This window comes from Muscardinus avellanarius, assembly GCF_963383645.1.
Source record: "Muscardinus avellanarius genome assembly, chromosome: 3".
Lineage (NCBI taxonomy): Eukaryota > Metazoa > Chordata > Mammalia > Rodentia > Gliridae > Muscardinus > Muscardinus avellanarius.
In genome coordinates, this window is record NC_137788.1 from 36,422,940 (window position 1) to 36,446,476 (window position 23,537).

The 23,537-nt window shown below is 49.6% G+C and overlaps 2 protein-coding genes across 3 annotated transcripts; one reads left to right on the forward strand and one right to left on the reverse strand.

Moving 5' to 3' along the window:
* Positions 1 to 5,187: 5,187 nt before the first annotated feature.
* On the forward strand, positions 5,188 to 9,150 carry CDC20 (cell division cycle 20; the record flags this gene model as incomplete). Its single annotated transcript, XM_080691171.1, has 10 exons — positions 5,188 to 5,371; positions 5,478 to 5,626; positions 5,709 to 5,805; positions 5,957 to 6,085; positions 6,186 to 6,382; positions 6,479 to 6,573; positions 6,713 to 6,941; positions 7,080 to 7,205; positions 8,529 to 8,646; positions 8,972 to 9,150. Exons 1-10 carry the CDS (start codon positions 5,191 to 5,193, stop codon positions 9,148 to 9,150), a joined length of 1,500 nt encoding a protein of 499 aa, XP_080547297.1. The 5' UTR covers positions 5,188 to 5,190.
* Positions 9,151 to 9,852: 702 nt separating this feature from the next.
* Positions 9,853 to 14,011, reverse strand: ELOVL1 (ELOVL fatty acid elongase 1; the record flags this gene model as incomplete). 2 transcript variants are annotated; one of them, XM_080693120.1, is made up of 8 exons in its annotated part: positions 9,853 to 10,074; positions 10,240 to 10,376; positions 10,463 to 10,568; positions 10,645 to 10,701; positions 10,815 to 10,895; positions 11,066 to 11,256; positions 11,435 to 11,494; positions 13,921 to 14,011. In XM_080693120.1, the coding sequence occupies 8 exons, from the start codon at positions 14,009 to 14,011 to the stop codon at positions 9,853 to 9,855; spliced, it is 945 nt and encodes a 314-aa protein (XP_080549246.1). The 2 variants fall into 2 exon arrangements, with proteins under 2 accessions (XP_080549246.1, XP_080549247.1); XM_080693121.1 differs by lacking the exons at positions 10,815 to 10,895; positions 13,921 to 14,011 and having other exon boundaries at positions 11,435 to 11,480.
* Positions 14,012 to 23,537: the final 9,526 nt, after the last annotated feature.

Below are 23,537 nucleotides of genomic sequence, written 5' to 3' on the forward strand. Positions count from 1 at the left end.
ACAGCATCACCTTCGCTCCTGATCCTGCCCCTGAGTAGATTAGCAGTGAGGAGGATGAACTCCAGTAGGAGCTGGGTTTGGAGGCATGTCTTTCACGCTTGCTATCTGTGCAACCGTAGGCAAATAACTTTGAGCCTTAGTTTTCTCACCCATCAAACACAGATAATAACAGTACCCCCATAAAGTTGGGAAAAGAATTAGGTGAGATAATCTAAGTAAAGCAGTGTGCTTAGGACATTGTAAATGCTTAATATATATGAACTACTGTTGAAATTATTCCTTCTTAATCTCTTATTCTGACATTCCTTCTATTCCTTATTATTGAAGTCCCTCAAGATTCCTCCCCCTACCCCGGCAGTGCTGGGGATCAAACCCAGGACCTTGCTAGGCACACTCCTGACCAAGAGCTACATCCCTCACTCCAAGACTCCAGTCTTAATACAATCTTCAGTCCCACCTGTTCTCATTGCCTGGACTATATGTTGACCATTCCAAAGTCCTTAGTTCCAGCCCAGACTTCTACGGTCCTTTTGATGCTTTATTCAGGCTGGGCGTGGTGGTGCATGCTTGTAATCCCAGCATTCGGGAGGCTGAGACCAGAGGATCGCGGTTCACGGACAGCCTCAGCTACTTAGTGAGACCTCGGCAACTCAGTGATATAAATAAAAATTCTTTTATTTATAAAGAATAAAAAAATAGGGCAGGGGTGTAGCTCAGAGGTCAAACGCCCCTGGGTTCCATCCCCAGATCCGCAAAAAAAAAAAAAAAAAAAAAAATTGATGCTTTATGCAAATAACTGTGTACAAGTTTGTCTCTGGCTACTAGATTGTGAGTTTCTTGAGGTCCAGGGGCATGATTTATCTTTCCTTTTCCCCATGTACCTAGAATATCATTTTGTGTATGATAATAGGTCTTCAATAAATGTTTTCTAAGTGAATAAAATCCATCTTGACAATGTTACTTTAACCCCATTCCAACTTCCCTAATCCTCTTAAGTCATTTATATGCAGAAATAAATGTAATTAAACTACTTGGGTTATAGATTCCCCAAACCTATCCAAATTCTCAAATGTTTGTTTGTTCATTTGTTTGTTAGCTCCAAATATACTCACTGCATTAGGTGGGGTTTTGGCAGAAATAGATGGCACATTCAAATAGGGTAATTTGATGAGAGTTTAATAAAGGGCATATTTAACAAAGGCATGGGCAAGATTTGGGAAAACTATCAAGAATCAGTGCAGTACCTCAGGGCTAACAAATACAGAGCATTGACACCAACCCTAGACATCAAGGGGAAGGAGAAGGAGACCTGGAGAGAGTAATTGCAAGAGAGGGCTGCCTGGCAGGAGCTGGGCTTCTGGAAGGGGACTGTAGACAACCTCTGGGGAGGTGGCAGGGAGGGGGCCAGGAGAATAAACAGCTCAAGCTCATGCTCCCCGAACCCTAGCCTTGGGTCCTTAAGAGGAGAGTCAGCAGGGCATGGTGACCCAGGGCTGTGATCCCAGTACTTGGGAAGCCGAGGCAGAAGGATAGTAAGTTCAAGGCCAGCTTCAGCAATTTAGCGAGACCCTCTGCAACTTAGTGAGACCCTGTTTCAAAAATAAAAATTAAAACAGGGAGCCGGGTGTGGTGACACACACTTGTAATCCTAGCATTTGGAAGGCTGAGACAGCAGGTTTGCGGACAGCCTCAGCTACTTAGTGAGGCCCTTTACAGCTCAGTGAGACCCTGTTTCAAAATAAAGAATAAAAAATAGGGCTGGGTTGTAGCGCAAAGTTAGAATGCCCATGAGTTCCATCCCGCGTATCATAAAAAAAATTAAAATAGGGATGAAATAAAGCTTGGAGGCAGAATACACCTGGGTTCAATCCCCAGTATCCCCCCCACACACACACATAAAAGAAAGAAGGAAAGAAAGGGAGAGAGGGAAAGAGAGAGAGGAAGGAAACAGGGCCTCCCTAGGTTGCTGATGGTCTAAGTTGCTGAGACTATCCTCAAACCTGCAGTCCTCCCGTTTCAGCCTCCCAGGTAATGGGGTTATAGATATGCACCACTGCGCCCTAATCCTTTAAGTTCAAATGTACAGCGTCTCTAAGGTTGTTTGCTTACCCTTCTTCTCTGCAGTTATCCTTAGTCCAGAAATTCTAAATTGCTCGCCATATTTCTACATCGGATATGTTGTCTGGCTCTTCCCTACAGAAAACCCCACTGGTTCCACAGTGCCTGGCAGATAAAATCCAAATTCCTTAGCTTAACATTTAAGCCCAACATTAGACTACCTTTTCTAAACTTAGGACATTGAAATTCTTTATCAAGGTAATTGGAAACAGAAAATATGAATACTTCAAAGATAATAACAATATTAAATCTGGGCTAACAGTCACAGCCTTTTCTCGGTCACCATCAGGAGCAATCTCATGATAATGATTAAAAACCTAATTTTTCCAGTCTCTGTCCTAAACAGTATAGCATATTGTTAGGACTCCAGAAGTTAGTTAGATAATTTGAATCCTGCCTCAGTCTGACCCAGTTTTTTTAGTCTATAAAATGAAGATGGAAGTCGAGCATGGTGGTGCACACTTGTAATCCCAGTACTTGGGAGGCTGAGACAGGAGGATCATGGTTCGTGGCCAGCCTCAGCTACTCAGTGATGCCCTCTGCAACACAGTGAGACCCTGTTTACAAATAAAGAATAAAAAATAGGGCTCGGAGTATAGGGCAGAGGTAGAATGCCCCTGGGTTCAACCTCCCCCCAACACACACACACACAAAAAAAAAAAAAAAAAAAGAAAGAAAGAAAATGAAGGTAGCCGGGTATAGTGGTACATGCTTGTCATCCCAGCATTCAGGAGATCTGAGGCTGAGACAGGAGGATCACAGTTCGTGGCCAGCCTCATCTACTTACTTAGTGAGGCCCTCTACAACTCAGTGAGACCTTGTTTCAAAATAAAAAGAATAAAATAGAAGGCTGGGGGTGTAGCTCAGAGGTATAATGCCCCTGGGTTCCATCCCCAATACCAGTACTGCAAAAAAAAAAGAAAGAAAGAAAGGAAGGAAGGAAGGAAAGAAAATGAAGATAGTACTGACACACACTTGTAATCCCTGCGCTTGGGAGGCAGAGACAGGAGGATCACGCAGGTTCGAAGCCAGCCATGCTGGTTTAAGAGACCCTGTTTCCAAATATAAAGAAGTCTAAAATAGGTCTGGGAGTGTAGCCCGGAGGTAGAAGGGCTTCCAGGAACCTCAGTACCAAAAAAAATAAAATTAAAAAAAAATTGAACTAAAAAAAATGTTTGTACTGAGACAGGAGAATCACAGGTTCAAGGACAACTTCAGTAAATAGTGAGACTTACTAACCTAGTGAAGCCTGTTTCAAAACAGAAAAAAAAAAAAAAAAAGGACCAGGCGTGTATCTCGTGGTCGAACGCCCCTGAGTTCAATCTCCAATACCACCACAACCGCCAAAAAATGTAAACTGTTTTAACACAGTAGTTAAGAGATGGTCAGTAAATGGTACCTATTATTTTTACTATTGCTGCTTGACCTCTGAGCATAGCACATAATTCATTCAAGTCACTATTAGAGCACCAGAATGAATGAAAGTCAGACCTGAATTTCTGCCGTCTTTGTATAATCTTGAGCAAATTCCTTCCCTGGGCCTTGTTTACTCCATCTGTAAAATACAAGTATGTTGCCCATAGGGAGGGTGCACCATGCACACAGTTCAAACAAGATCTCTAAAGTTTTTTTTGTTTTGCTTTGTTTTGCGGGTCTGGGGATGAAACCCAGAGGCATTTGACTTCTGAGCTACACCCCTTGCCCAATTTTTTATTCTTTATTTAGAAATAGGGTCTCACTGAGTTGCAGAGGGCCTCACTAAGTAGCTAAGGCTGTCCACGAACTGTGATTCTCCGGTCTCAGCCTCCCGAATGCTGGGATTACAAGCATGCGCCACCACGCCCCGCTTCTCTAAAGTTTTTGACACCTCTGAAGACCCTATGTCTCCCATAGGACAGTCTAGATTGGCAAGTTTCAATACTGATGTGTGTGCTTGGTACTGGGGACTGAACTTACCTACCTCTGAGCCACACCTATCTAGCCTTTTTTTTTTTTTTTTTTCAAACAGTCTCACTAGGTTGCAGAGGGTCTAAGTTGCTAAGGCTGTCCTCGAACCTGCGATCCTCTTGCATCAGCCTCCCAAGTTCTGGGTGTACACCACCTCGCCCAGCTTTGTGTTAAAGCAGGGTGTTGCTAGGTTGCAGAATTTTGCTACTGATGAGAATTTCTAACCTGTGATCCTCCTGTCTCAACCTCCCAAATACTGGGATTACAGGCATGCACCACGCCCTGCTTTAATACTGATCCTTTTTCCTGACCTTCAGGAATTCACTTCCCCTCTTTTAGCCTCATTTTTCCTGTTTGTAAAAGAAGCAAAACAAACACACGTGCTACTTCCTTCCGAGCAGAGCTCTTGGGTAATGGGAGCAGCTTGACCTGCACTAACCCCCTTCCAGCTTCTAGAGACCCCCGAAGTCCTGTTCCCACCGTCCTGCCGGTTGGCCTTCCCCCCTTTGAATGGCTCAAGAGCTTTGGGGCCACACCATCGAGTTCTGCGCGTGTGGATCATAAATTCGATCCAGAGACAGGCTCCGAGACCTTCAAGCGCCCAGGCCCGACTCTGAGAGCTCCGAGAGGGGTGAGGGGAAGCTGAGGAATGAATGGAAGCCACACCGAAACGGGGCGGCAGCGCCGGCCCCGCCCGCACGCGCCGCGCCGGCTCCGGCGCTTTGCGCCTCCAACGCCCAGGTCCCACCCTTCAAACTGAGCTCCTCCGCTGCGCTCTCGAGAGACCCGAGACTTGCCCCGGAAGGCCCGCCCCCCGCGCCGTGAGGACCAATGGGCGAGGGCGTCGGTTGCGACGGTTGGGGTTTGAAGGAGCCAATGAGCGCTCGGAGCGGAGAGTTTAAGACGTACAAGTGAAAAGTGCTAAAGCCGGTGCGGGAGTGGCGTGGGCTCGGGGACGCGCGGAGAGGAGCTGCAGGGTGAGGTCGGGCGGGCCGCGGGGGCCGCTGCAGCCGGGGGTCCTGCTTGTGAGGCCGGCCGGGAGCGCAGGAGCCCCGCTCTGACCCGAGCGCGGTCGCGTCTCTCCTCCAGAGTCCGGCGGGCACCCCTTCCCCGGCAGGCGCGCCCATGGCGCAGTTCGTGTTCGAGAGTGACCTGCACTCCCTGCTCCAGCTGGACGCGCCCATCCCCAATGCGCCCCTTGCGCGCTGGCAGCGCAAAGCCAAGGAGGCGGCGGGGCCGGCGCCCTCGCCCATGCAGGCGGCCAACCGATCCCACAGCGCGGGCAGGACCCCGGGCCGAACTCCGGGTGAGTGGGCTGCCGCGGGACGCGTGGGGAGCGGGAGGGCCCAGCGCAGCCTCCGTGCTTCCACCTCCGCGAGCCCGGTCACACTGGCTTCTCTCTCCCGCCCCAGGCAAATCCAATTCCAAGGTTCAGACCACCCCTAGCAAGCCTGGCGGTGACCGCTATATCCCCCATCGCAGTGCTTCCCAGATGGAGGTGGCCAGCTTCCTCCTGAGCAAAGAGAACCAGCCTGAAAATAGCCAGACACCCACCAAGAAGGTATGTTTCCCAGAGGGGTGCAAGGCATGGGACCTGTGTCCTCCGGATCCCCTCCTGTCTCACCACCGCTCTTACCTGCCAGGAGCATCAGAAGGCCTGGGCTTTGAACCTGAACGGTTTCGATGTGGAGGAAGCCAAGATCCTTAGACTCAGTGGAAAACCACAGAATGCCCCAGAAGGTAAGACAGAATGAAGTTCTTGGTTCTTGGAGGCTAATGTTAGTCCCCCACTAAGGGACTGAGGGAGATGCCTGTCTGCTATTCCCACTTAAGGCTGAGGGCAAAGGCGGTGTGGGTTTTCCCAAGGTCTATATCTGTTTTCTTGCCACAGGCTACCAAAACAGACTGAAAGTACTGTATAGCCAGAAGGCCACGCCTGGCTCTAGCCGGAAGACCTGCCGTTACATTCCTTCTCTGCCAGACCGGATTCTGGACGCCCCTGAAATCCGAAATGACTACTGTAAGTGCAACTATATTATTCTTGCCCGTGGATGGAGAAAGAGGTCCTGGGGACCAGGCAAATGGGGAATCTCATGCTCTTCCCTGTCGGCCTCTGGCAGACCTTAACCTCGTGGATTGGAGCTCTGGGAATGTGCTGGCTGTGGCACTGGACAACAGTGTGTACTTGTGGAATGCAAGCTCCGGTGACATCCTACAGTTGTTGCAAATGGAGCAGCCTGGGGACTACATATCCTCTGTGGCCTGGATCAAAGAAGGCAACTACCTAGCCGTGGGTACCAGCAGTGCTGAGGTGCAGGTAAGACTGGACCCTTAACTGCAGCTCTTTTGACATCCAGACCCAAGGGACATGCCTAGCTAGAGGATGTTAATGCCAAGCCTTAATCTTCTCCAGCTATGGGATGTGCAGCAGCAGAAACGGCTTCGAAACATGACCAGTCACTCTGCCCGAGTGAGTTCCTTAAGTTGGAACAGCTATATCCTGTCAAGGTCAGTAGTTTTTACTGAACTATGGTGAAATCATTCTAATATCTGCCCACCCATGCTGCTGACTGAACACTCCTGAACTGAAGCCTTGGTTAGCTTGTCTTAGTGCTACCGCAGAACCTAAGTCTCTTCTCTCCCCCAGTGGCTCACGCTCCGGTCACATCCACCATCATGATGTTCGGGTAGCAGAGCACCATGTGGCCACGCTGAGTGGCCACAGCCAGGAAGTGTGTGGGCTGCGCTGGGCCCCAGATGGACGACATTTGGCTAGTGGTGGCAATGACAACGTGGTCAATGTATGGCCTAGTGCTCCTGGAGAGGGTGGCTGGGTTCCCCTGCAAACATTTACCCAGCATCAAGGGGCTGTTAAGGTGAGAGAGGAGTTGGGCTGGGCCTCTTCATACCCTGAGGTATAACCTGGGGGATACTAAGGACAGACGGATGGTGAAATTGGGCTGAGTTCATCTGTGACCCCTAGCATCTGCTGACCTTGCCTTTATCTTACCTAGGCTGTGGCATGGTGTCCCTGGCAATCCAATATACTGGCAACGGGAGGGGGCACCAGTGACCGACACATACGCATCTGGAATGTCTGTTCTGGGGCCTGTCTGAGTGCTGTGGATGCCCATTCCCAGGTACTCTTTGACCTTTCTATCTTCTCACTCCAAATGTATTCTTGCTATGTGGTCAGCTGAGCAGCTGTGTCTACTGCAGTGTCTTTACCAACTCTACCCTAAAGAATCTCTTACAGGCTCCCTTTCCAACATTCTGGATTATCTCCATCTTTATCCTCTAAGCAGTGCCATCTCCATCATGTCCCAAATTAATCTTGTCAGGAATCTGAATAGCCTCTTAGGGGCTTTCATCTTCACCAGGATCTATATCAGTTTTATCTCAGAATATCATTAACACACGTTCCCTCCCCTTTCTTTGCTTTATCCTTCCCAGGAAAGACATGTTTCCATCCTTTTATTTTTATTTTTTTTATTTTTTTTATTTTTTTGGTGGTACTGGGAGTGGAACCCAGAGGCTCTCTACCTCCAGGCTATACTCCCAGACCTATTTTTATATTTTATTTGGAAACGGGGTCTCGCCAAGTTGCTGAGAGCCTCACTAAGCAGAGGCTGACTTCGAACCTCAGCAATCCTCCTGTCTCAGCCTTGCAAGCGCAGGGATTACAAGTGTGCGTCACTACTCCCGGCCCCAGCCCTTTTAATTTTGAGACAAGGTCTTGCTAAGTTTCCCAGGCTTGCCTTGAACTTGAAATCCTCCTGGAAATGCTCCTGCCTCAGCCTCCCAAGTAGCTGGGATACAGGCACGAACTACCATGCCCACCTCTAATCATTTCTTCTAATCTGTCCTCTACACTCTGTCCTCCTTAAACCTGTGGTGGCTCCCCATCAACTGTAGCATATAATCCAAACCCATTGGGAGGACATTTGAAGCTCTTGCAGGACCACCCCAGCTTCCTCTCCTTCCATTCTCCCCACATGCAGCTTTCAAATTCCAGTTCTGTCACCTACCAACTTGTAATTTTAGGCAATTTATTGAACTTCCTCTGACATCTGTAAGATAGATGATTGTCTCTCAAAAGGCTTTTTTGTTGTTGTTGTTTTTTGTTTGTTTTTTTGGTGGTACTGGGGTTCCTGGAAGCCCTTTCACCTCCGGGCTACACTCCCAGACCTATTTTATACTTATTTGGAATCAGGGTCTCTTAAGCCAGATCATCTGGCTTCGAACCTGCGCAATCCTGTCTCCGCCTCCCAAGCACGGGAATTACAAGGGGGATTACAAGTGTGTGCCACCATGCCCGGCTTCAAAAGGCTTTTTAAAAGACTTCAACCATTCAAGTGCCACCTTGAATGGTGCCTGGCAGGGTGCCCAACACTAGAATGGGCTTCGCTTTGAATTGAGTACCCCTGGCTGTATGTCATGCCCACACTAGCCTCTCTCCACAGGTGTGCTCCATCCTCTGGTCACCCCACTACAAGGAGCTCATCTCAGGCCATGGCTTTGCCCAGAACCAGCTGGTTATTTGGAAGTACCCAACTATGGCCAAGGTGGCTGAGCTCAAAGGTAGGTGGCTAAGTGAAAGAAGCCAGTGACAAAAGACCATGTGTTGACTCCACATGTATGAACATCCTCAAGAGATAAATGCGGAGGGACAAAACAGATGAGCAGTTGCCAGTGGCTGGGGGGCCGGGGGCCGTGGGAATAATGAGAATATCTGGGAATTAGAATGTTTAATATTTGCACAACTTTGAGAATACACAGAAACTCTCTGATTATTATACAATTTTAAAAGGGTGAATTTTATGGTACATCAATTATATTTCAAGGTGGGATCAAAATTGGAGCTATGGGTGTGCCAGCACTCTTACATTACTCTCACTTGTCCCAGGTCATACAGCACGGGTCCTGAGTCTGACCATGAGCCCAGATGGGGCCACAGTGGCCTCTGCAGCAGCAGATGAGACCTTGCGGCTATGGCGCTGCTTTGAGTTGGACCCTGCAAGGCGGCGGGAGCGGGAGAAGGCCAGTGCAGCTAAGAGCAGCCTCATACACCAAGGCATTCGTTGAAGACAAACCCTTACCTCAGTTTTTTATTTTTCTAATAAAGTCACATCTCCTTTCTTGCATGTCCCAGCAGCCTTTCCATGGGTTCCCCTTCCTTGTGATCAGAGCTAGAAAAGATCCTGTGGGAGCCCTTAACATTTCTGTTTGTAAACAGGGCTAAAGCAGGCTGCATGCCCCACCTCCATTCACACAGGCACACACATCCTTGGTTTCCTCTGTCACTTTAATTAAGACAGGTAGTAGACAGCCTCAGGCTGCATTCCCAGTGCCCCCTCCCTCCCACCCTGACCTTTGGCCTTCAAGCTCCTGCTTCAGTGGAGGGTGGAGAGAACCTGGGTCCAAGTGACAGATTATTGCTGACCTCCAATGTGAGGAAAAAGGCCACAAGACCCTGGTGGGGGCCAGCCCTGAGTGCTCTTCTCCCAAGTTAAGGCAGAGAAGGGTAAATGTCCAGCCCTTTCAGCCCCAGCTCTGAAGTGGCAGAGGGCAGTGAGGCCACATTCCTGGAGCTGGTCAGCAGAAGTGGGTGAGGAGTGGACGCCGTGGTCCCTGTAGGCCATCTTTGGGGAGGGGAGGGCCAGTCCCCTGTCCAGTCCTGACCACCAGAGCCCCTGGTCACAGGTTTAGGTGGGGAGGACACTGAAGGATGCTGCCCGAGGTGCAGTCCTGAGGCACTTAGGTGGGCGCCTAGCGAGGCCATGCTTCTCAATTGGCCTTGGCCTTAGCAGTACTGGGAGCTCCATTTTGCTGAAGTGCCTTGGGCAGCCGCTTGCCTTTGGTGTAAGAGTGATACCAAAAATTGGAGAACAGCACAAAGAAGACAGTGCCATAAATCCAGATGAGGTGGATGATGACCGGGTACTGGTAGTTACAGCTGGGCATGAAGTAGTACTGGGTGATGTGCAGTGAGACCAGGACAAACTGGGCCTGGAACAAAGGCAAGGAAGGGTCAGGCGCAGTGAGGGCAAGGAAGGAAGGCGTGGAAACACTGAGCAGGGATGGTAGGGTCAAAGGTGAGATAGGTTAGATGAAGGCAGGAGTCAGATCAGGAAAGCTGGGATGGTTACAGTTACAGGCCAGCTGGCCCCTCACCAGCTGAATGGCTGTCATGTGCTTTTTCCACCAAAGGTAGGGCTGAGCCACAGGGCCAAGGGCAGACAATCCGTAGTATAGGTACATGATAACGTGTACAGAGGAGTTTACCATGGCATGGAAGGAGCCCATTCCTCCTGTGAGAGGGAAAAAAACGGTCAAGAGAGTTGGATTTCTAGTCCCCGATGCAGAGCCTTCCTCCCCAGTGGCCTTCAGCACTCACCTGGGGCAAGCTTCACCCCCCACCACCAACTCCAGGGCAGCACCGAGTGATGGAAAACATGTAGGAAGGTCACCTGCCCATCTTTTTTCCGGAGAATAAAGATCACCTGAGGAGGGGTGGAGAGGTGTTCAGAGCTAGGACCTTTTCCTTTCTCTCCCCTCAACACAGACATCTATACTTACCGTGTCTATCAGTTCAATATACTTGGAGAAGAGGAAGAGCCAAGCCACTCGAACCATCTGCAAGAAACCAGAGCAGCTTTAGGGTTTCAAGAGCCTCCCCGGAGAGCCCTGCACAAGTCTCAAGCTGCTCCCATCCAGATTGCTTAGGACCCGGCCCAGCCCCCGCTCACCCTAAGCGCCTCAGGGCTATTGGAAAAGTCCACGGGGTCACAGCGCCAGGTGTAGGTACTCAGCCAGCCAGACATCAGGAACTAGGGAGGGATGTGAATTAGGCCACCAGCATTCACCTTTCCCAGCAAACCCTCCCCTTCTCTACCTGAAGAAATGGATCTGAACCTCTCTGGGAAGATGCCACCCTCCGGTCCCACAGCCCACTCCTTGTCCTGCTGGCAGGGATTCGAGCCGCGGCATCCCGGCCCACCTCATAGACGATATAGATGGAGAGTGCCACCAGTGAGAAGTTGTAGACGATCATGAAGCCGCGGAGCTGGAAGGGCTTCCGGTTGGCCATGATGCGAGGCCCAAGCGAGAGGACAAAATACACGTAGGTCAAGAGGATGGAGGTCATTAGCAGAGGGGACCCCATCAGAGGGTATCCCTGGAGCCGGGGATCTGTGAATAAGTATCCAGGAGTCAGGAAGGGTCACAGGGTTCAAAGGTCTCACCAGGTCTACAGACATGAGGGCAGGTCATAAAGAATCCAGAGATTACAAGGACTTTCCATTAGGACACAGCCCTGGACCCCAGGACCAGGGGAGAGGTGAGGGAAGGGTGGTGGACAGCATACTACCTGCATGCTTCATCATCTCCTGGTACATGTTCACAACAGTCTCCATCTTGACTAAGGATTCTGGGAAGGGATGGAAGTGGACATCAGACAGGGTCCATCGCATACCTCTATCCCACACCTCACCCATAGAAACAAGACAGAACCAGGCACAACTCTGATGCCTCATTGGGAAAGGACAGAGCACAGCAAAAGGAAGGGATTGTTGGGGTCTGGGGGAGGCAGTGGTGGGGTACCAGCTCCAAGAGCATCCTGCCAGCCTGAGGAGGGCTGTCCCACCCTTCCTTTCCACACCTTCCTTTTCTCTGCTCCCTCCCAGAGACTGACTTCTGGGCCTCTTTAACCTCCTCTCTTCCTCCTCTCAATTCCTGGTCTCTTTCTGGAGCCTCCTCTTCTCATTGACAGGAGCTCATCTTGAGAATGAACCTCCTCACCCCTCTTTTCTTGCCAAAGCCTCTCACCTAGCCAGCTCTAAGAGGCCATCATTCTCTCCAGGGAGTCTCCCTTTCAAGCTGTCCTCTGGGCCCCTCCTCTCCAGGGTCGCTGGGTCCCTTCCAGACACTCTGCTCTCCCCAGCCCCCTGTAGGGACTCCCACCTCCCCAGTCCCTTCAGTCCCTTCCAGGACCTCACCGGCCTGGGGTTCCGCCTTGCCCTGCTTTCCCCGGTGCTCGGTGCTCACCTCCAGCCTCTCCTGTCCTCCCCTCTTCTCACCGACTCCGCTGGCCTCTCTTCTTGCAGAGCCCTTTCTCTCTGGGAGCCCGGCTCTTTGAGACTCCGGCCCCAGTGGCTCCACCTGTCTGACTAGATCTGGCAGCAGCCCCGCCCTCTGCCCGCCCCCGCTGCTTTGGGCTTGGGGTGGAGGGTGGGTCCAGGCCACAGGTCAGTGCCTAGGGGAGCAGGAACTACCAGGATTGGGAAAGCCAAATAAAGCCCCAGACTCACCACCCACCACCCTGCACCAGCCAGATGAGCTAAGGTCCTAGGTTCTCCAGAAACTTCTTCCAGCCCTGGCCCCAGCCTTGGACCAAGGAATTGTTAAAAATTCACACCCAGCATCCTCTCCCAGGCCAGCCTTGAATAGTCAGTTTGTCCTACTTCAGGATGGGCTCAGAACCCTTCCTTTCCAGGGAGGGGCAAGGAAGCCAGTGGCATGTGAAGAGGTGGGGGGGTGGAGGAGGTCTCAGGAATCTTCCCCTCCCTCTGGGAGGGGTCCTGATGGGCTAGCCCCCCCCCCTCCCAGCCCAAGGAATGTTGGGGGAGGGTTCACAGGGACTGGAAGCCTCAGCCTCCATCCTGGAGAGCCAGGGACTTGGCAGGTGCTCCCAGTTCCCTCCATCCAGAGAACCTGTGTGCTCTGTGAAGAAATGCACTGTCTGACACATCCAGGGAGGCTGTGAGCACCGGGCACACACCTCTCGGGGACTCCCCCAGGCCTCCGTATTATCCCACCCTTCTTCACACCCATCTTGGTCGGACCCAGACCCTGCCATCCACATAAATGCCCTCACCCCTGCCTCTCACACAGCAGTGGGCCACCCCGGTGACGTGTGCACCACACCAAGGCTCAGCACTGTCTCCACACGGCCTGCTGGCCCCGACCACGGCCTCAGCACAGCCTGGGTGGACTCTGACAGGCACGGTTCCTAGGCCTCACTCCAGACTGCAGTGGTACAGAGCTCACACGCCTCCCTGCACAGGCCCCCCGCACTGGGTACAAAGCCTGTGCTCCTGAGCTTGGGCCCATGCCCGCCCAGGTTACACATAGGTTTACTCACACATGGGTGAGCTACGGGGAAGTGAGGGAACACTGACCACTCACACCACAGACTTGCGCCTCCCTCAGTCACACTCAGACTTGCGCCTCCCTCAGTCACACTCAGATCTCTTTCAGCGGGCGACACCCTTCATTTCTTCAGGCCCAGCACAGTCAGACTTGTGGGTGGCCTCTGCCCCTAGCGCCTAGGAGTGTGCTCTGGCACACAGCTCCTCTCCGCCACATGGGAGCTTGCTACCTCCTTATCTCCCTCAACCACCACCCTCAAGTTCACCCCCCACGCGGACGCACGGGCGCCCTGGAGGTCAGGAGAGACTCAAGGCTGCTGGGAAGGAACTCTCCACAAACTGGAGGGCAATCTGGGCGTGTCTCCCGTAGGGAGCCTCGGCCGGTTCTTCCTTCCTTTAAGATGGATGGGAGAGTCTGGCCAAAGGAAAGGGAAGGGGAGGGAAGGAAAGGGGCCAGCGGGAGGTGTGAAGGAAGGCTTGGGTGTTAGTTAGCAAATGGGGGCGGAGGGGGTGCCGGGGAAGGGAGGGTGCTGGCGAGGCCCGGCCCCAGGAGCTGGGACCTCCCACCCACTCGCCCCAGGAGCAGCCTCGCCCACAGCCTGGGCAGGGCAGGGCAGGGCAAGGCGGCAGGGCTGGGCAGGCCGGGCCAGCCTGGCAGGGGGTGCCGGGACCGGCACGTGGGGAGCCGTGGAAGGTCCAGACTCACCAGCGGGGGCCAGGCGGGCAGCGGTGGAGGGCTCGGGGGGAGCAGGGCCAGAGAGAAGTCCCCAGGGCTGTCCTGCCTGCCACTTCCTCATCTGCTGGGCCGACTTTCTGTCACCAGAGGGGGAGGGGGCGGGCCGGGCGGGGGGCGCCTGCTGATTGGGCGGCCGGCCGAGGCAGGAGGGGCCGTCCAGCCGCTGCTGGGCCTCAGGGGCGGGGGCAGGGGCGGGCCAGAGATCCCGGGGCAGGAAGCACACCCAGCCCGGCTCCCCACCCCTTCCCTCGCATCCTCTGCCTGCTTGGGCCGGTGGCTGCGGCCTGGTCAGCCTGGGAACACCCTGGTTCTTCCTGACGTCCAGCCCCCGATGGCTGCACCCTCGGCCCTCTGGCCAGTCCACCAGCAGGACCCACACATCTGCTGTCTGCAGCTGGCCCAGCTTAGGACTCTGGGGAAAGTTTCAGGATCCCTCTCCTCAGAGAGCTCCCTCTCCAGCGTGGCGGGCCAGCTGGGGGTGCTGAGGGCTTACTGGGAATGGCAGGGAGAGCGTAGCGGAGAGGAGCTGGCCACTGATTTCTCCTCTCCGAGCCTATAAACTTGGAAGAGTCGCCGAGAGGATTTCCTGGAACGGAGGTGGGAGAATACAAGTGGCCCCAGGCAAGAACAGTGAATCACTGGCTAACTGGCCTTCAAGGTTGTGAAAGTTGTAAGAGGGAAGCAAGGTTGGCTGTGGCTCCATCTAGAGCGTCTTGAAGGCCAGATGGGGTCAGCTGGGGGTCTGACTTTTATTCTAGAAGCAGGGGAGCAACTGAGGATTTTTTGAGGAGGCGATAACCAGGCTTGTATTATTTATTCCTCAAACATTTATTGACCACCTACAATGTGCAAAACTATTCAGCTGTAGTGACACCATCCCTGCACTCATAGGGCTTAAAGTCTAGGTGACCTGGGTACGAGAGAGACCGAATGAGAGACAAGAGACCTGAGGAAGAACCTGATGGGACCGAAGGAAGCAGACAGTATGTATTTCCTCCTGGTGTAGTATCTGTATATATTTAATTGTCAATTCTACACCCTTTGGCCCCCACCTCCATACTCACCACATAGGGCAAGTTTAAGTGAAAAGTTTATGTGGGGCAGGTTTAAGTGAAAAGAAACCTCAGTCTCCAGCAGCTCCTGGAACAGTGCTTTGCATTAGTGTTTCAATAACTGCCTGTAGACCTGGATGGCGTAATGTGGATGGAACTGGGGAATTCAGAAGAGGTGGTGGCTGGAAGGAATATGTTCAATGGTGAGATGTAGCTACATGGAAGTTTTATCCAGAGCCAAAGTACAGCTCTAACCCCTTGAAAGGAAGAGACCCACTAGTCAAAAAGCTTGAATTCCTTAGCACTGTACATGAACACCCTACTGATGGAGTCCCCACCTGGTCCTCTCATTCTACCGGTGTCACTCTCCTGGACCGCAGTGTGCTTTAATCATCCCCCAAGATGCTAGCATCTTTCATACTCCCCTAACCTTCAAGCCTTTCTCCCCAGCTTGGCACAAAAGTACAGTTAGATTTCCCAGGTAATACGTCACTGCCTTCTCTTGCTCCCACAATTTTACTGTTATATACTTGTCTGCATTCCTCAACTATAAGCTCCTCTCAGGAGGGGCCATACTTCAGTTATCACTGTATCTCTATTATCTGGTCGATTGTCTGGCACTCTGTTGACCATCCATAATGTCTGCTGAGTAAATGCTGGAGTGAATAGAACAATGTAAGACAGGAAAGAGATCCCAGGACCCAGAATCAGGTAGGGAGTACAGTAAAAATTCATTCCCATTTCCCTTGGAAGCACATATTCATTGATCCAATCAATACTTATTGAAGGCCTAATATCTTCTAGGTATACTCTTGGTGGTGTGTGTGTGTGTGTGTGTGTGTGTGTGTGTGTGTGTGTTACTGGGGATGGAACCCGGGGGTATTCTACCTACAAGCTATACCCCCAACCCTATTTTTTATTCTTTGAAACAGGGTCTCACTGCGTTGCAAAGGGCCTCACTAAGTAGCTGAAGATGTCGTTGAACTGCAATCCTCCTGTTTCAGCCACCAAATGCTGGGATTACAAGTGTGCACCACTACACCTGGCTCTCTTAATAGTTTTGAGGCCATGCTTAACTCCAAAGTCCTGAGTTTTAATGGCCCAATTAGTACCTGTGTGACTAATGCAAATTGTGGAAACTCTGTAAAACTGGAACAATAGTACCTATTTCATAGAATTATTGTGAAGATTAAAAGAAATAACCCATGTAAAATGTTAAGTATTTACAAAGCATTGCCTCATCTCAACATTTAACTGACAAGGTATGGAAGCAGCCTATTATATCAAGAAGGTATATATTTGTATGTGGATTCATGACATTCCTTTAGCAAACATTTTCTTAACACTTGTTGTTTGCAAAGCACTATTCTGAGAGCCCTCCTGAGAAGTTTGGATTTATGTGCCCATCATCGGAGAGTCCACTGGAGACAAACCCAGTACACTATTACAGATGATAGGACTGTCTCAGAAGCCAAACATAGTAGTCACAGGGAACTTCAACTATACATTTATTCACCTGGATACAATTGGTAAATGACCATGCCAAACTCTCAGCAAATGTTGACTGGACTACACGAATGAACATGCTCAAAGACACTTCGTTCAGTTCTTATCCTAGTCCTAAGAGAAAGCATCTTCCAATATCTGAGAAACTCAAGTCCTGCCAAATGGCATCTTCATGGCTCTGAGGTCCCTGCAAGACACACATGGTCTGGTGGCGAAGACGACATACAAATGAACAACTGTAGTAGCTGTGCTGAGTAGCTCCATAGAAACGAACCCAGATGGTTATGAAACGGGGATGAGGAGCACCTTCACCCAAGGTGGAGATTAGCGCTGGGAGACTTCTCAGAAATGACTCCTAAATTGAGCACTAAAAGGCATTTTCTAGAAAGCAGGGAAAGGCTTTCCAGGTGAAGGCATACGAGAGAGGTGGCAGGTGTGGGTATGGCTCCAACTCAAGGGCATAGAGGGAAGGGTAGAGAAGGTAGGCAAGGGCCAGTTTGTGAAGAGCCCTGTAGCCATGGTGAGAAGTTTGGTTTGTATCCTGTTTATATTTTCAGCCCTGGCAGCACACTAGAATCACCTGGGGACCTTTTAAAATATCAGTGCCTGGCTCTCAACTCCAGATCGATCCTAATGGTTGTTTTTAATGGGAAGAGGCTGGAGCATGTTTACATGCTGTGTGGAGCAAGACAATGAACTCCAGCTCACACACACACACACACACACACACACACACACGGAGAGACTGGCCTCTGGCTAAGGAGATCACCTTCACAGACTGAAATGTATGGAAATTAAGAATACAACTGAAGCTGGTGCACAGCTGTAATCCCAGTACTTGGGAGGCTGAGACAGGAGAATCACAGGTTCACAGCCAGCCTCAGCTTAGACCCTCCACAACTTAGTGAGACTGTTTCAGAATAAAGAATAAAAAAAATAGGGTTGGGGTTATAACTCAGAGGCAAAATGTCCTGGGTTCAATCCCCAGTACCACCAAAAAGAAAGAAAAAAAAGAAGAAGAAAAAAAAAAAGAATACATCTGAGCTGGGAGTGGTGCGCAGATGCCTGGAATCCCAGTATTTGGGAGGCTTAGAAAGGAGGCTCACAGATTGGAGGTCAGCCCCAGCAGTGTAGTGAGGCCCTCCACACTTAGTGAGACCCTGTTTCAAAATAAGAATAGGGCTGGGGATATGACTGAATTGAGCTGAGCTCTGAGCTGGGGGTATTGCTCAGAGGGAGGGGGGGAGAGCGCTTGTGTGTGCGTGAAGGGGCGAGAGAGAGAGGAGGAGGAGGAGAGAACTGCTGATAGTGGGTTTGAGAGGGAATGGAAGGATCGGAGGAATTTTCTAAAGGCTCCGTTCTCCCTCTAGTCTGGTAAGGCATTCACTGAGCAGGAAAGCTGGGAGAATGGAGTTTTAGGGAAGTGCTAAGAGTCTGGTGCAGCTGACAGCACTTGCTGGGCAGGCTTGGTGAGCCAAGATGCTGGCTCCAGTGGGGGGGCATTGAGGAGTGATGTTCCCCAGCACAGCTTAGGAAGTGGGAGGAAGAACAGCAGAAATGGGACTGTTTGGGATCTGCAGGGGAGCTAGGAGCAAGGCCTTGCCTTCTTCTGGTTAGGCAGATAAACTAGAGAAACTGAATCCACAGGCTGGATAAGGATGAAGGCCCGGTGGTGTGGGGAAAGAATATCCAGTCCAACACTGAAATGCCACCTCCTTCATAGAGTCTTCCTGACTCATGGGAAGTGAGGTGACAACTTCCTCTGGTCCCACCCTGTCTGACTCACTCCTCACCTCACTCACTCTTTTGAAGGGGCTGTTTTCTGTCCTCTCCCCAGAAGAAAAACCAGTGATGCTGTTTCTCTAAGGGTCCAGCCTGAAAACCACCTCCTGTATGAACTCTACCATTTCTGTTCCCATAAGTGTTTGAGGCTCTGTGTTTCAGCACAAAAATTAAATGGAAGTGAGATCAGAGAAGTGTGAATGGCAGTAGAGATGAAGTGGGAAAACATGCCTGCATGTTTATACATGAGTGGAACAGTGGAGGGAACTGAGAATGGGACTCATGGGGCAACTAGCTATGAGCAACAGGAACTGAGGGCTTGGGTAAGGGTGGAGATGGAAGAGTCTTCCTGAAGACTGGACCAAGCTTTTCCCTTCTCCATCTTGTAAAAGACAAGGACACTTCCTATACAGTCCCACATAGAGGAGCTGAGGGGAGGGTTGAGCTCGTGAGGACAGGGGAGCAAAGATGAGCCTGCCAGTTCATCATTCTGCACATCCCTGGGCCTCAGCCAGCTAGCTGGTGCCCTCTTCCAGAGGAGGCTGAGACCTTGGCCGGAGGGACTGCAGTTGGGAAGACATCTGGCTGGCAGAGTGGCAGAGGGAGAGACTGCACAAACACACATCTATCATGTGGGATTTGAATGTGCACCTAGACCCCTGAAAGGTCAGGGAAAAGGGCCAATCCATTGGTCAGTAGGTAGTGCTACATCCTACGGTATTAGTGTTCACTGAACTGAAGAAATTTAGAATGGGTGAGGGGTGTGATAGAACCTGCATGAAGGGCTCTAGAGAGAAAAGAGGAGGCTTTTTGTTAGGAAACAAACCGGGCAGGCCATCAGGATGGAGGAGAGAGTTAACAAGATCCAGAAGACATGTGAGAAGGGCCAAGAGGGGAAAAGAAAAACTCACTCTCACTCTCCGGCAAGCATGATGCCAGCTGTGTGCCACATGCTCTTGTGGCTGAATGCTGTAAGGTCAGCACGAGCATCACCTCTTAGCAGATGGAGAAAAAAAAAATGAAATCAGAAAGGTTGAAGTTTACTGGAGGTCGCATATTCATCAAGGCAAAGTAGGCTGGCCCGAAGTCATGAAGGTATTTTGTTTGTTTGTTTTTTGCAGTACTGGGAATAGAACCCAGAGGCATTCTACCTCTGAGCTACACACCCCCAGCCCTATTTTTTTTATTCTTTATTTTGAAACAGGGTCTTACTGAGTGGCAAAGGGCCTCACTAAGTGGCTGAGGCTGTCCACGAACCGCCATCCTCCTGTTTCAACCTCCCAAATGCTGGGATTACAAGTGTGCCACCACACCTGGCTTTCAAGAGGTATTTTAGATAAAAAATGAAAAAGTTAGGTTTGTAGATAGAGGGCCCTGAATATTTTTGAGTAGGAGGTTAATATGATCCCCGTTATGTTTTAAAAGACAAACCCAGCCAGGTGTGGTACTGCACACCTGTAATCTCAGTATTTGAGAAACGGAGACAGGAAGGATGGCAGGTTCGAGGACAGCCTTAGCAAGTAGAGAGACTCTCGTCAACCTAGTGAGACCCTGTTTCCAAATAAAAATAAAATAGGTCTGGAAATGTAGCTTAGAGGTAAAATGACTCTGGATTCAATCTCTGGTGCTACATTAATTAATTAATTAATAATCCTCCAATTCCACTGGCTTATTAATCCTGATGTCTTCCCTTTCTTCCCCCAATCCAAGCTTCTATGGCATTTAATCCAAGCAAACCCACAGTCCTTCCATGAGTTATAATGATTTAGAGTGAAGAAATGCAGGCAGAGAGCACAGGCATTTAAGTCCTGAGCCCATCTAAAACCATCCACATAACCCAACTACAACTGGGTCTTTTTTGGTTTGTTTTGGATAAGCTAGTTTAACTGTACTATATTACAGTCAAAGCAGTCTAATATGCCATCAGATAAAAGTGATTTATCAGGAGAGAAAATAATAGCATCTGAGTGTTGACATTTTGCCTGAAGGACCTTGTATGCCCTTCTAAGAAGCTTGGACTTTATCCTATAGAAAATTAAGAGCTACTTAAAAGTTTAAATTTAATTTTAAATAACTCAGTTGAAGGCACCCTTTGAGGTCAGTAATATAATCTCGTTTTGCAGAGGTAGCAACTAAAATTCTTAGAAGCAAGTAATTTGCCTAATGTAACATAATGGGTAAGCATTCAGGCTGAGATTTGGACTTATAAAACTGCAACAGAACCATGAGTACTATCATAGAAGTCTGTAGAGAAACAGGAAAAGTAGTTTAAGAATGGTAAAGTCAACCAGGCATGGTGGCGCACACTTGTAATCTCAGCATTCAGGAGGCTGAGACAGGAGGATCGCAGGTTCAAGGCCAGCCTCAGCTACTTAGTGAGGCCCACTGTGACTTAGTAAGACCCCGTTTCAAAATAAAGAATAAAAAATAGGGCAAGGGGTGTAGCTCAGATGTAGAATGGCCCTGGGTTTCATCCCCAGACCCACAAAAAAAGAAAAAAGAAAAAAAAAGAATGGTAAGGTGAAAAAGAAAAAAAGAGTCACACATCTGTAATCCCAGTACTTGAGAGGCTGAGACAGGAGGAACACAGGTTTGAGGCCAGACTCATCAACTTAGTGAGACACTGTTTCAAAATAAAAAAAAATAAAATAAAAAAGGCTGAGGATGTAGCTCAAGGTTAGAATGACCCTTGGTTCAATCCCCTGTATGGAGTAAGGAAGGAAGGGAAGAGATAGATTGAGACAGACAGATAGACAGACAGACAGACAGACACACACACACACACACACACGAGAGAGAGAGAGAGAGAGAGAGAGAGAGAGGATAGGCATCAGAGATGGTGGTGCATGCCTATAAACTCAGTACTTTGGAGGCTGAGACTGGAGGTTTAAGACCAGTCTTAGTAACACAGAAAGACTCTCAGTAACCTAGCGAGACCCTATTTCAAAACAAACAATATGAGCCAGGCATGGTGGCGCACGCTTGTAATCCCCGCGCTTGGGAGGCTGAGACAAGAGGATCGCACAGGTTCGAAGCCAGCCTCAGCTACTTAGTGAGGCTCTCAGCAACTTAGTGAGACCCTGTTTCCAAATAAAGTAAAAAAAAAAAAAAATAGGTCTGGGAGTATAGCCCGAAGGTAGAAAAGCCCCTGGGTTCCACCCCCAGTAACACACACACACACACACACACACACACACACAACAAACAAATAAATAAAATAAAATATAAAAAAACAAAATATAAAACACAAAAAATATAAAATAAAAAAATAGGCAACACGTATCTGGGAAGGAGGTGGTAAAGACTTCACAGGAGTAGGTGATGCTTGAACTGGAGGGATGAAGTGGGAGCAGGAAAGGGAGGACAAATATTCTGAGTCATGTTAAGCCATGGAGGGGTTTGGCAGCACCTGACCCATGGTTATCTATTTCCTAAGGGCCACTTATGGAAAAGTGGGGAGAATGGTGGAGGGGGCCAAAAAGCAAGGTGTGAAGGGCCGGTGGTGAGTGTGAGGGGAGGAGATGCAAGCGGGGGCCAAAGAGCTCTGGTTCTGATGCCCAAAGAAGTAATGCACAGCCGCTCGTGAAGACCTGAGCCTGACCCAGCAGACACAGGTGAGCGAGGCAAGGACTCCTCACAACTGCAGAGGGAGCTGAGTGGCCAGAGTACAGGAAGGCTGTGGAACTGAGTCTTTAGCTGGTTTGGACAGAGAGGAGATACTATTTAGAAGTGATGAAAAAGAAAATTTCAGGTAAGGTGAGGGAGCTTTGTTATTCGGGCTCACATAGGAATGAGAATTTTTTTTTTTTGGTGGCACTGGGGATTCAACCCAGAGGCATTCTACCTCCAAGCTACACCCCCGGTCCTACTTTATTTTATTTTTTAAATTTGGAAACAAGGTCTTGCTAGGTTGACGAGTGTCCTCACTACTTGCTGAGACTATCCTCGAACCTGTGCTTCTCTTATTTCAGCTTCCCAAGTACTAGGATTAGAGGTGTGCACCACCAGGCACAAGAAATGATAATATTTAAGGCCAAACTGGGTCATAAGAGAACATAGGCAACAACTAAGTGGGAGAAATAGAAGTCACAAAACTGGATTAAAAATTGATCCATCAGATGTAGCTCAAGGTTAGAATGCCACTTGGCTCAATCAGGCAACCCAGTGTGAAAACACCCCAGTGCCTGCTATGCACTAGTTGCTAGGGAGGTAACTCAGGGAATGACATTCATACAAAGGGTTTTCCTGAGGACAGTTCCTGAGGCATCAGAACAGAGAAGCTGCGGAGGGAGGGAAAGGTTATGACCTCTTAAAGGGATTGGTCAATCATTTCTTCAGACAATTACTGTAAGCAGATTTCCAGATGTGTTCCGGGGACAGCTAATGTGTACTGAGCTTCTCCTATTGTCAGGTACCATTAAACACTTTATACAGATGAACCCATTTAAACCTCATAACAACCCTATGAAATAGCCACTATTATTACCATCCACGGGAATAAGAAAAGGGAGACCTAGAGGAATAAACGAACTTAACTTCTGAGGAAGAATTTGGACCAGGCAGTCTGGCACTAAAACTTGCTCTTTCAACCAAAATTCTATTTTACACCAGCTCTCCAAAGCCAAATCATAATAGAAATGATAATACCGGCACTCTTCTTGGTTGTGTTTATGATGGGCCAGATGCTGTGGTATGGCAAATACACATCATCTTACCAAAGCTCACACAGCTGTCAGGTGGAAGAACTGTGATTCAAACCCTGACGGTCCAGGGTGCTTGAAGACTACAAAGTGCAGCAGGAGCTAGAATAAGTTTCACGAGGTCCAGAAGTGGAGCATAACAGATGAGGAAACTGACTTTTCCCAGTGGGAATGGTGTTGAGTTGTAGACAGACTGGGATGATGGAAAGCTTCATAGTGGCGCAACCTTGTGAGCTGGATTTTGAAAGATAATTGAGTATTCACCAGACAGAATTACAGAGCAAAGCAGAGGAACAATCCACATAGAGGAGTGGAGGTCTGAGAGAGCGTGCTACTTGGAGCAAACTATAAACAGCTTTTGATTTAAGTGGATGCCAAGACAATATAGATAAATCAGAAAGAGGCAAGGAGCTAAATCACAGATCTTAAATGCTTTCCAGGAAATGTGAGCTACTTTTAAAACTTTTTCAATGAAGTGAATGTGATGGCCAAAAAAAAAAAAAAGAATAAATAAATATCCTCGAGGAATCTGGTGGACCTTAGTCTG